General features: G+C 45.4%; 2 protein-coding genes across 4 annotated transcripts; both read left to right on the forward strand.

Annotated features, from left to right (window-relative positions):
• The first annotated feature begins 634 nt into the window (after window positions 1-634).
• On the forward strand, window positions 635-3,412 carry cops5 (COP9 signalosome subunit 5). The gene is made up of 8 exons (XM_086102315.1): window positions 635-926; window positions 1,297-1,531; window positions 1,633-1,761; window positions 1,837-1,902; window positions 1,984-2,069; window positions 2,361-2,472; window positions 2,763-2,911; window positions 3,148-3,412. The coding sequence occupies exons 1-8, from the start codon at window positions 790-792 to the stop codon at window positions 3,233-3,235; spliced, it is 1,002 nt and encodes a 333-aa protein (XP_085958441.1). The 5' UTR covers window positions 635-789; the 3' UTR covers window positions 3,236-3,412.
• Window positions 3,413-3,562: 150 nt separating this feature from the next.
• On the forward strand, window positions 3,563-9,926 carry ppp1r42 (protein phosphatase 1, regulatory subunit 42). Of its 3 annotated transcripts, none has more exons than XM_086102317.1 (9): window positions 3,563-4,461; window positions 4,838-5,016; window positions 5,753-5,919; window positions 6,001-6,139; window positions 6,943-7,059; window positions 8,569-8,686; window positions 8,783-8,902; window positions 9,525-9,642; window positions 9,749-9,926. In XM_086102317.1, exons 2-9 carry the CDS (start codon window positions 4,885-4,887, stop codon window positions 9,831-9,833), a joined length of 996 nt encoding a protein of 331 aa, XP_085958443.1. In that variant the 5' UTR covers window positions 3,563-4,461; window positions 4,838-4,884; the 3' UTR covers window positions 9,834-9,926. The 3 variants fall into 3 exon arrangements, with proteins under 3 accessions (XP_085958443.1, XP_085958444.1, XP_085958442.1); XM_086102318.1 differs by lacking the exon at window positions 3,563-4,461 and adding an exon at window positions 4,484-4,734; XM_086102316.1 differs by lacking the exon at window positions 3,563-4,461 and having other exon boundaries at window positions 4,484-5,016.
• Window positions 9,927-12,090: the final 2,164 nt, after the last annotated feature.

The following is a 12,090-nucleotide window of genomic DNA, read 5'->3' on the forward strand; positions in this document are numbered from 1 at the left end:
CCTCCCTGTGTGGAGTTTGCATGTTCTCCCCGGACCTGCGTGGGTTTTCTCCGGGTACTCCGGTTTCCTCCCACGTTTCAAAAGCATGCATGGCAGGCTGATTGAACACGCTATATTGTCCCTAGGTGTGAGTGTGAGTGCGCATGGTTGTTCGTCTCTGTGTGCCCTGCGATTGGCTGGCAACCGGTTCAGGGTGTCCCCCGCCTACTGCCCGAAGACGGCTGGGAGAGGCTCCAGCACCCCCCGCGATCCTAGTGAGGATTAAGCAGTTCGGGAAATGAATGAATTTCCCGCCTAGCAATATGAAAACTGGAAGAATACATACCCTGTTAAAAAAATGATAATGTTAATACCAGTACAAATGGTAACGTGTTATGGTAGAAATGTGTAAAAATGCCGGTCGTCGCAAGGTGGCGGTAGAGCTACGGTTGGAAGGTTTGGCTTCATCCCTGGACTGAACCATTATGTTTGTTTGCGGGGCGTGTTCGTTTGATTTCACCGAATACTTAAACGCGCAATTGGCTCTTGAGCGAGTATTAAATTAATACTTTAAATCTTATATTTGTCGAAATGTACAAAACGAGTACGAAATTTCGGGAAAATTTAGAACCGCAACATAAAAGCCGATGTCCCCCATAATCTAATACATGGTATTCGACTGTCATGGCGTCCTGAGCTTGGATCTACTTGATGCGGCATCAGCGTATTTGGTCCAAAAAAAGATAACATTTTCTGCGTCTTTCGTGAACGTTCGTGGTTTGACATCGACTCGTCTTCGGCCGAGACACCATGGCGGCCCTTAGCACTGCTCAGAAGACCTGGGAGCTCACCAACAGCATGCAGGAGGTTCAGAGCATCGACGAAATTTACAAATATGACAAGAAGCAACAACAGGAGATCCTCGCGGCGAAGCCTTGGACAAAAGAGTGAGTTGAAGCCACCGATTCAGTCTTTTGTATGTTTAAAAGTCACTGTAGGTCGCTCAACGTTCATTTGTGGTGGTTTAAAGACCCACAACATCGGAACCGGATATTGACGCTGTACAGTGAATCCCCACTTATGTGTGGTTCACCGTTCACAAACTCACTTATTTGCGTTTCGCAAACGCTTCAGCTAACGTTTGAAGTTAACGTTAGCAACTAACTTTAGTTGCTAACTTTGGAAGCTCACTTTGAATCTATATCTATATCGTCTGAAGTTCTTTTTTAAAATAGTTATGTAATTTAAAAAAAAAAGTGAGGAGGGTGGACTGTATGTTTTAGTGACTGTGCTACATGTGTGTGTTCCTGGTACAAGCCACCACTACTTTAAGTACTCCAAGATCTCGGCACTGGCGCTGCTGAAGATGGTGATGCACGCCCGCTCGGGTGGCAACCTGGAGGTGATGGGCCTCATGCTGGGCAAGGTGGATGGCGAGAGCATGATCATCATGGACAGTTTTGCGCTGCCCGTGGAGGGAACCGAGACCCGAGTCAACGCGCAGGCCGCCGCCTACGAGTACATGGCCGCCTACATCGAGAACGCCAAACAGGTATACGGCTCTTGTATTGAAGATAATGCGGTTGTATCCCTCAAGAATCGTCCCGGGAGTGTGTGTGAAACTTTGTGGCTATATGTTCTTTTGTGTGTCAGGTGGGCCGGCTGGAGAATGCCATCGGTTGGTATCACAGTCACCCGGGCTACGGCTGCTGGCTGTCGGGCATCGACGTTAGCACTCAGATGCTCAACCAGCAGTTTCAGGAGCCTTTTGTTGCCGTGGTGGTAAGAACTTGAAGGATGTGAAATATTTTTTTTTGCGCTTGGATCGGCTTTACGCTATCTTGCCACGTTTTCCAGATCGACCCCACACGGACCATTTCAGCCGGCAAAGTCAACCTGGGTGCCTTCAGGACATACCCCAAGGTAGGCGGAAGCACTTTTTTTTTTCTTTTTTCGGCACGTGTGAGGTTTTTCCTGACATTTGTTGACAATGTGTCATTTCAGGGCTACAAACCTCCTGACGAAGGGCCGTCCGAGTATCAAACCATCCCTCTGAATAAGATTGAAGACTTTGGCGTACACTGTAAACAGTGAGTCGTACCCGTCTGTTTTCTTAGCGCTTATCGCGACAATTAAGAGTTTTGAATTTTTCAATCGATTGAAATTTCCCAAGGGTCAAATAGTTGCTTCACATTTTTACTCTCCTTTTCTGGATGAATTTAGCCCATTTTGAGGACGCCGTCCTACCTGTCTCAGCCACTTATTTACTCTTGCACACAATGCTATCGTGTCGTCAAAGCGCAGGGTGGAGAGTCTCCAACCCGCTGTGGGTAGTCGGTTAATAAAGGCAAAAATATTTTCATTTTCTTTGTGTTTCGTAGGTATTATGCTCTGGAAGTAACGTACTTCAAGTCATCCCTGGACAGAAAGTTGCTGGAGCTGCTTTGGAACAAATACTGGGTCAACACATTAAGCTCCTCCAGTCTCCTCACGGTAAACTTGTTTTCCCCATCATGGGAGCCCCTCTGCCCCCACCCAGCCTGACCGACTGACTTAGTGAGTGAGTGACGGGGTGGGGGGCTGAATAGTCAGCACGCTTATACAAACAGTGCGCTGCGCACCGAGACGAATTGACGATACGTCAAGATGGTGACAGCGGCGCGGCGGCCATTGTGCTTTAACGAGCCTCCGTGTTGGCCTCGCCTTAAGCAAACTCTTCGCAAGCGGCGGGCGACTCTCGTCTTCATTCGGTCCCGTCTTTGTTTGGGTGTTGTGTGCGTCAGAACTCAGACTACACCACGGGTCAGGTGTTCGACCTGTCGGAGAAACTGGAGCAGTCGGAGGCCCAGTTGGGCCGGGGAAGCTTCATGCTGGGACTGGACACGCACGACAGGAAGTCCGAGGACAAGCTGGCCAAAGCCACCCGGGACAGGTATGGACCGTTTGGAACAAAGTCAGAATCAGCAAAAAATAGCTATACCCCCCCCCCCCCCCCAAAAAAAACAACAGTTTTTCATCTTTTAAAAAAAAAAAGAAAAACTTTTTCCAATCCCAATAATCAATTCAATCAATTGCTTTTTTAAAGGAGAAAAAAATTATAGCCTTGTCATGATTAAAATCACCAGTTGAAAAATCGAATCCTAACTTGTGCTCGCTTATTTGCTTCAGCTGCAAGACGACCATCGAAGCCATTCACGGCCTGATGTCTCAAGTCATTAAGGACAAACTCTTCAATCAAATCAACACATCAAATTAACTTTTTCCTCCCCCTCTCCGCTTGTTCTGGCACTTACTGGGTAGTGTGTTTGCGTGTGTCTGACTGCCAAGTGTTTATATCCCTTCAGCCCCCCCCCCCCCCACGCGCCTTTCACTGTTGTACTAGTCAGAAAGTATGTTGGAGTTAAAAGAATATAAAGTCCCATGCAAAATAATATTGTGCTTTTTTTTTGTTGTTTTTTCTTGAAACCTTGGGATCAAGTCCAACTTGAACTCTTAATGACTCCAGGAAAGGACTGATTTTTGGCTGCCCCCAGTTTGACTTGCATATTTTTCTTCCTTTCAAATCTTTTTGATAATCACGCCGCTATTCCTAACGTGTTCCAACATATTTTGATGATCGTCAAAGCTCAAAACCGCAAGGCGAAGCGTGACGACTGAACACACAAACGCTCATAGAAAGCAGATTCGGATCGCGAGTGAAAATCATTACAAGAAGCGGTGCCCGACTTCATCGTGCGAGAGAATAAGCAGACACGTCTGCCGCCGCCCCCGACGGGCTTCCCTCCTCGGTTGAACACGACATCCAAAATATACACTTGGCCATTACAATGCCCCGAGAAACCGACGTGACATTAACGGCGGCGTGGCGCAGAAGTGACTCGCACGCTCAACGCTTGAATGGCCTCCAGTGTGCTACAGTTCCTGGCCTGTGTCACTGCCACGCCGCCGACCCGAACGGGGAGGACGGTCCACCTCAGGACGCGAAACCTGGCCAGGAAAGGGACACCGGTTGAGACTGTGCAGAACCTTGACTTTGGTTCTTCCATTATGTAATGACGGGGGACGAGCCGCACTGCGGTATTGGGGAGTCATGAGTTATCCATCCGTTTTCTATCGTGATTGTCTGACTTTTAACGAGCGAGAGAAAAATGGACGCGAACGCACGTGTTTTAAGACTGTTGGCGATTACCACATGAGCGCGGAAACAACTCGAACGTGCGAATTCTCAAGTGTACGGGTGCTGCGTTAACCACTAAACCACCGCGCGACCCTAGTAAACTAATTGTCTCGACTTGTACTGATAAAATGGCGAGTTCTTGTTTATTTTTATACTGGAATATTTGTGTTTTAATTGTAGACGCCAAACGTCGGCTCACTTCCGCTGCGTCGTGGTTTCCGTGGCAACACTGGCTACCCAACAACTACAGTATTCATATTCAACTTTTTTTTTTTTTGCTTCGACGCGCAAAACAATCATATAAAGTAAGTAGGATACTAATTTTGAAGTGGGGGTTTTCCCCCTTTTTATAATGTGCGTGTACCCGACGTCAAATTGTCGTACTGTGCGTCATTGTCGCGCTAGCCAAGTTAGCATCAACGGCGACACACGCAAGTCTGGAACGACATTTGCGACAACCGCATAGTGTATATTATCCTATATTATGTATTTAGTTATCATTTGCCGCGTGGTACGAAGCAGTTGCATTGCCGTATATGTCGTTTGGAAAAGACAAGTGAAAGGGAAAAAGTTGCTCGGTATGTGACATCATCACAACAAAGAATGACGTATTTCTTTTAGTTGGACGAACCCGAGGCACCAAATCACTTTTGGGAGGTAATTACTGTTTATATTCATTAGAGGTGGTGTGCATTTTGAGAAGGGTGGGGCAGGACTGAAGGACCACCATGGTAACCCTGACCACGGAGCTCATAGTCAATTCGAGGAACTTCAAGAAAAAGAAAGGCCGCCTCTCCCTTCAATACAACCTCAGGACCCTCACCCATCTCCACTTCTCCGGGCAGAACATTGAGGACATCGTGAGTAGAGGCCTTCCTTGCCTTTTTCTTTCTTATAATATTAAGTTTTGTCACCACTCATGCAAATGTTCTGAACCCCATTGAAATGAATGGGAATGCCATTGATACGTTCTCGACCGACAAAAAAGCACTAAAAGTCAGGAAATTAGAACCCCGTGTTATTTAACTTTGCAAAAACCTACATTAAGAACACAAATACAATGGAAAGAAGTGAATGTTATTTCATGCCTCAATACACGTTAGCATTGGAATCCACACACAGCTTTTGTTTTAACTACTGACGTGGTTGTTTTTGGCAGAGGATAAAGAATACATGCCAGGGGGTGATGTTCAATCTGTCCACATCAATTCTCTTTGTTTGAAGTTTCAACTAGCCTAAGACCGGCGATGAACAACTTGCAAACTTGTTTTTAGATGCGAGAATTGATCTACATTTGAATGCGCACCGTGTGCTGCCGATTCAGAGCGAGATGTTTCCCACTTGAGAGGGCATCCGCATGCTTAACCTCATGTTTATTATTGTGGTTTGCGATTTCCAGTGGCGCGGAAGTGCCGCTGCTTCAGCTGTTTCTAATAAGTTGCAGTTGCACGCTAGCCCGCCGCAAATTACAAACCACAATATTGGTGTCAAGACGGCCTACCTCCCGTTTTATATTCATTCGCCTTGAAATGACAACAACCAGGAAGTTTGAAAGCTACTTTTTTTCTTTTTTTTTGTGGTGCCTCTTTTCCTTAGGGCGACCTCTCCGCATGCCAAAACCTGACCGTCCTCTACCTGTACAACAACCGCGTCACGCGGATCCAGAACCTGGACTTCGCTTGTAACCTAACCCATCTGTACCTGCAGAACAACAATATCACACACATTGACAACCTGGCCCATCTGCAGAAGCTCTCCAAACTGTGAGTGTCTTTTTTTTTTTTTTTAACTTTACCATTTGTGGTCATCACCTTGAAAGACTCTCGTGTGTGTGTGTTTTGCAGCTTCCTGGGCGGTAACAGGATCTCGCTTCTCGAGGGTTTGGAGAGCCTGGGGGAGCTGGAGGAGCTGCACATGGAGAGTCAGAGGCTGCCCCCCGGGGAGAAACTGCTTTTCGACCCTAGGACTCTACGCGCGCTGGCTGTATGACCCACTTTGCTTTTAAAAAAATAAAAAAAATTGCCCCTTACTGTCGGAAAATAGTCGTCCGTCGACGGCGCACTTGAAAATGATGGAGCGAGGTCAGATGAGAGGCTTTAAAAAAAGACGTGTGTGTGTGTGTGTGTGTGTGTGGTACAAGATGCCTCTGCAGGTTGGTGGTCCTTGTAAAGGGGATGTTGTTTGATGATGTCAAAGAGACCTGTGTGGCTCCGGTAACGGCCCAGGACGCGCTTGAGCTTCTTGTTTGTTTAGATCATTCAACGAAATTGCTGTGCAAATTGAAAGAGTTCCAGATTTCCAAAAAAAAAAAATTGAACATGTTGCCATGACACGTTATCGAGGCAACTAGGACGGCATGAGTGGTGGGATAAGATATTTTGCAGTCTCGCATGTGTCCAGAGCTACACCGAAGTCTCAAAAGATTTCTACTGTCGAACTCTCAGGAAATCTCACCAGATGTGGTGACGTCTCGGAAAATGGAAAGGATTGAGGTCTCAGATGTCGAAGTCTGGCAAGAATTGCGAAGTTCTCTGCAGAGTTTCTGAAGTCTCGTGGAATCGGCTGAAGTCTCCCGAAAAATAATGCCGAAGTCTCGCGAGACTTGAGCAAGTCTCGCGGGATTTGCTGACATCTAGCGTGACTTCATGGCTGATTAGGATTTCGACTGTTGGTGCATATTTTACGATATAATACAGTCCTGCTTTTTTTTCCAGAATTCTTTTTTGGGGGGGGGGGGACAAATTTCTCAGTTTTACGATGCTAATGATTTTTTTTCCCCCCTCCAGAAATCTCTGCGCATCCTCAACATCAGCAACAACAACATCGACGAAATGGCCGACCTCGCCGCGCTGTGGGAAATCCGACATTTTTACGCCGCTGACAACAAGCTTTGCAACGTGGAGGTAAAAAAAAATAAAAATTCTTCTCGGCCTTTAAAGGCCAATCGGGACGCGTGATTAGCTTGACGGCGCTTGTGTAAGCTGTACGCGGCCAGGCGTGAAATGAGATGGAGATACGGCGTTCTAACACAACCAAATCCTGCAAATCCCACCGTCGGCTCGAATGACCCTCCCGGGGGTCGGAATTATTCAACAAATCAGCGACGCGCTCCCCGGAGGATTTTGCTCACTGACGGCTTCAAACGAGCGCCAGTTTCTCCCCCCCGAAACTGCTTTTCTCACATCTCCAAATTTGGGATCGGGGTTAGCTAATTTTCTTCCGTTGCGCTAACCGCTTTCTCGCTTCGTGAAGGTTCGTCCGAATTCAAACGTCAGGGGCGGCCGTTGAACCATTTCTCCCATTTTTCCTTGAATGTATTTTTGCGTTAAAATTCCCAAATTGAGAGAGAGGTTTTCCCAACTTATCCCCCCCCCCCCCCCCCACACACATTTGATTCAAACCGTTCTGGCTTTCTCCGTTTCGACAATCCAAACCGTCGGGATCTTACGTGACATTTTTTTGGGGCTATTTTTTGTTCGTTTATTTGTTGCGTCGGCTAACGTTCATTGAACTGTGAAGTCGATCCCGTGACGTGGGTTTTTTTTGGGGTGTGCGGGAACCACATTGGGCTGTGATTTGAAATTGCCATCACTTCCCTCATCGCCACTTGTATTTAGAGCTTCGTTGTGAATACAAGGTATCTTTTTTTGGGGGGGGGGGGCTGCATTTTATACATTTATACAAGCTGTCTGCCTCTATTGATCCCCTCAAAACATTCCAAGAGGATCAATCGGCTCTTGTGGAAAAAATGGACCTCCCATTTAAAAAAAAAAAAAAAGATGATGACAGGCAGTCAACCCCCGGGTGACAAATGGGGGGAGCATCTTCATCCGCAATCGAAGCCCCCCCCCCCCCACCACTCAAATGCAGGTTCATAACTGGCCCAATCATTAGCCCGGCTGAGGCCGAACTCACAACTCCCCACTGTAGCGGCGGTGAGGTGGGGGTGTGTTAGCCTCGGTGGCGGCGAGGGGGCTTCTGACTGACGGCCCTGACACGATCATTTATCAAAGCCGTGCTCAGGGGTCCACGACCCCCCCACCCCCACCCCTGCGCTCGGCAGCCCCCGCCACCCCTTCTGAACTGATTGCAGCGCCACTCGGCAAAAGTGGAAGCGCTTTTGGCCAAGACAGGAAGGCAATGAACAATCAGAGCGTGTCCAGAGGGTCTTCATATTTCCACGGCGTGGATTAATGTGCCTTTTGGATAAACATACAAGTGAAGGCCCCCTCGGGGAGGGGCGGCGGGCGGGGGCACTTGTAGTTAACACGACACCGGCAATGGTATTTATTAAAACAAACTGATGTGTTGTTTATGGAATTTGTATTCGACATCCTTCCCTGTTTGTTTCTGGTGAGGACTGAGTAACGGATTTTTTTGTGACCCAACCCCGCACCCCTCAACCCCCCCAGGAGCTCGAGAGCGTGTCGGGGTCCTGGCCTTGGCTCGTTCAAATGGATTTGCGCGGAAATCCCGTGTGTAAAACGGCCAAGTACCGAGACCGACTGATCACGGCGTGCAAGGCGCTCGGTAAATAAAGTAGCTCTCGTACTTCAAAAAAAATCTAAACGCGGAAATGACCCAGGCACTCATTGTTATTTTTGGGGGTTTTTTTGCTGGCCGCAGAGGCGCTGGATGGCCGTGACATTCACGAGGTGACCAGAGAGTTTCTGGTGAAATGGGAAGCGTCTAAAGAAGCCAAGAAGAAAAAGAAGGCGGCGCTGTTGAACCCTCCTCCTTTGATGAGTAAGACACTTTTTGGTCAATTCTGATTCATTTTTTTTTTTTAATTTTCATTCATATAAGAATCTTAATCCGTGAATTCTCAACGGACGATCCGGGCACCGCTTCTCAATTAAATGTTAAAAATGTGTATTGTTTGGCTTGTTGACTTCAAACAATTCCGTGACAGTACATTTGATTCAGTCGAGTTCAGTTGTATTTAACTTTGGACGACTATGCAGTCGCATTTGATCCTTTTTGAGCTATATTTAGGTGCAGCGGGATGTCATTTTATGCGTCATACATTTTAATTGAAGCGTTATTTTCCATATTTTAGCGCAGTGTCCATTTTCAAACTGTCCATATAGTCACTTACAATAATATTAGAATAAATTATAATTATTTAAAAAAAAAACTCTTCCAGCTGTATTTTTTAAATTTTTTTTAAGGGTTCAGAAAAATATTGCTATGAAATAACAGTAAAAAAATAAAGTCAAATCCCACGTTCTGGATCACATTTGAAGAAAAGAAATTTTGATAGACAGTATTTAGATTTTTTTTTTTTTTTTTTTAAATAGCAGCAATGTTTTGTCTTCCACTGGTCACATTATCCTTCCCGACGCTTTTGTGTTTGTACGAGTTGCAGATAACGCCAGCAAGGGTCAGGGTGCGTATCCGCCTCGCGCCTGTTGCCTCGCTCGCGCACAAGGGTGGAAGCTGCCGCCGCCGCCGCCGCCACAGAAGCAGCAGCAGCAGCCTCACAGGTCCGCGATCATTTCTTGGGTTTTATTCATTTTGTCACGATAGAAGTGAGAATGTATGCGGATTAAATTAATGTGTTTTTGTGCGTGTGTGTGTATTTTCTTCCAGGGTGCAGCTGTTAAAAAGCTCTCTGTACAGACGGCTCAACCGGATGGCCGTCACGGCGGACGCAAATAAAAAAATCACCAGATAGATTTGATAGATTTAACCTTTTTTTTTGGGGGGGGGGTGAAACTCAACTGCTCTGATTGCATGAATCACAACATTAAATCTTGACTTAAAGCTGTTTTTTTATCAATGTAATTTTCTTTTGATCAAATGACATTTTGCCATGTCACCCCCCCCCCCCCCCAAAAACAGACATGTACACTGTCGTGCTTTAAATTCTAAATGGCAAATTGAGGCACAGGCGTCCAAAATGGAGACGGTGTAATTAGGCGAATAAGCTTACTTGACCTTCCTCGACTTAACCGGCGAATAAGCGGGCCCCGCAGGATACTTTTACTAGTCCTTATAAAAACAAAATGGATCCCTTTTCCCTGTAGGGCCCATCTTATGACGAAAAAAAAGTCTTCCAAAGGCTATATTACAATTATGAAAGAATGAGATGAATATACTGGGCCCTTTTTTTTTTTTTTTTTTTTTTTTTTTTTAGTTCGACAAAGCCTACGATGACTAATTGCTTTCATTAATACGCCATCCCAAGAGTGCTTCATTAAGAAGCCTCGGGAGAATTTCCTCACTGTTGATTGCAGCCGGTGCCGTTGTCGTCCGCAAAAAAGAATTTTTTTTTTGGGGCATTTCACCTTCTCAGCTTGTCTTCACGGTCTACTGCAAGAAGCCTTTTGACAGACAGGCCTTTCATCCCCCACCCCCCCCCCCCCAAAAGGGCCCATTTTCTGATAGGTCAGCAAAGGTAGCCAATTAGAGTGGGACTGTGGCCCAAAGCGGTGAGAGTGGAAAAGGGAAGGAAACTCAGCCGCCAGTCAAGACACAGACAAGCAGAGAGAGAGGAGGAAAAGTAGTCCAAAGTCACAGTGGAAGGTGATGAATTAGTACGTGAAATCCGCATAAGGTGGGGTGGAACATCCCTATTCGGAGACAATTCTCGTGGTGTTTTTATTTTTTTCCTGGGGGGGTATGCGGTCTTTCATGACGCCTGCTCGGAGAACTCGAGGTGAGTCTTGACACTGTTTATGAACATGCCGTTGACGCAAAGTTTATTTTCTTAACCCTACTGTTAAGTCATGGGTTATATTGACCCATGTCACCTTTTTTGTATCGCTCCAGTGGCCCAGCCAGGATAGAGAACACGTTTTTAATAGTTAAAAGTAGTTACTTGACAGGATATTTTACTCTAGCGGGTCAATTTGACCCGATGCATTATATCGTATTACTCTGTAGTGCGGCGAGGTTCGTGCAATGGTCCTGTTGTGAATTACTAATAGTTAAAAGTAGTTATTTCGCATGAAAGGATACTTAACTCTCTTGTGGGTCAAATTGACCCATGTCATATGGGATCGCTCCAGTAATGCAGCCAGATTAAAGAAGTTGACCTGTTTTAAAATAAATAGTTCTTAAGTCTGACATGTTGAAGAACTGGCTGGCCCACTTGAAATTGTTAAACATGTAAAAGTAGTTCTTTGGTGCGATTGTTGAATAACTCTTCTGCTTTGTTGTCGGTCAAATAGACCCATATCATCCTTGCTCCCCTCATGTAGTCAAGATTACACCACATTCTAAGTGCCATCAATGTAATACGAAGTCAAAATAATTAAAATTGTCACTTTTAAGTCAGTACGTTTGACCGGAAGCAGCTCACGTTATTTTATCACTTAAAAACGTTTTTTTAATCAATGCTGTCGGAGCCTTTTGGCTTTCATATCTAGCCATTAAAGTTAAGTTGTACAAGCTAAATCTTTACGGTTAATGTATTGACCAGAACGTTATTGCGTTCCCTGGAAAATGGTTTTGTCATTTTCAATCAAGATAAAATTAAGATGTATTTACACTTAGCATCTACCAACGACAAATTATACATATTTCATAGAGAAATGAGAATTTCCCAACATGTTCCAAAGATTCGTTTTTATTTAATGGGTCAAAATGACCAAGGAGCATCACTGCAGTTCCAGAGAAACATTTTAACAAACATTTGAAACAAAAACGAATGTCATGTTTTCGTCACAGGCCAAACGGACCCAGAGGAACATTTTAACTTTTTGTTGCATGTAATTCGGTACCGTTCGCCAAATAGCGTAATTGCCCAAGTCATTTTGAACATGCTGTCACAATAACAGTAAGATAAAATACCAATTCCCTTCAATATTTTTTTTTCTTGTCGGTGTATACATTTTTTCGATATCGAGGTCATTGAATTTGGTGTCGTAGGTTTTCGTTTTCCGAAAAGTGCTTCGGCAATTATGCTATTGGGTGACGTTATTTTTTGG

The sequence above is a fragment of the Hippocampus guttulatus genome, chromosome 21 (assembly GCF_054856545.1).
Source record: "Hippocampus guttulatus isolate MCC_2025c chromosome 21, RoL_Hgut_1.0, whole genome shotgun sequence".
Taxonomy (NCBI): domain Eukaryota; kingdom Metazoa; phylum Chordata; class Actinopteri; order Syngnathiformes; family Syngnathidae; genus Hippocampus; species Hippocampus guttulatus.

Bases quoted from the DNA above. Each gene is read 5' to 3' on its own strand.
- cops5 (XM_086102315.1), top strand. From the start codon at position 790: ATGGCGGCCCTTAGCACTGCTCAGAAGACCTGGGAGCTCACCAACAGC. The intron at 1,903-1,983 runs GTAGGCGGAAGC...GTGTCATTTCAG, and splicing joins CCTTCAGGACATACCCCAAG to GGCTACAAACCTCCTGACGA. The intron at 2,473-2,762 runs GTAAACTTGTTT...TGTGTGCGTCAG, and splicing joins GCTCCTCCAGTCTCCTCACG to AACTCAGACTACACCACGGG.
- ppp1r42 (XM_086102317.1), top strand. From the start codon at position 4,885: ATGGTAACCCTGACCACGGAGCTCATAGTCAATTCGAGGAACTTCAAG. The intron at 6,140-6,942 runs GTATGACCCACT...TCCCCCCTCCAG, and splicing joins GGACTCTACGCGCGCTGGCT to AAATCTCTGCGCATCCTCAA. The intron at 9,643-9,748 runs GTCCGCGATCAT...ATTTTCTTCCAG, and splicing joins CAGCAGCAGCAGCCTCACAG to GGTGCAGCTGTTAAAAAGCT.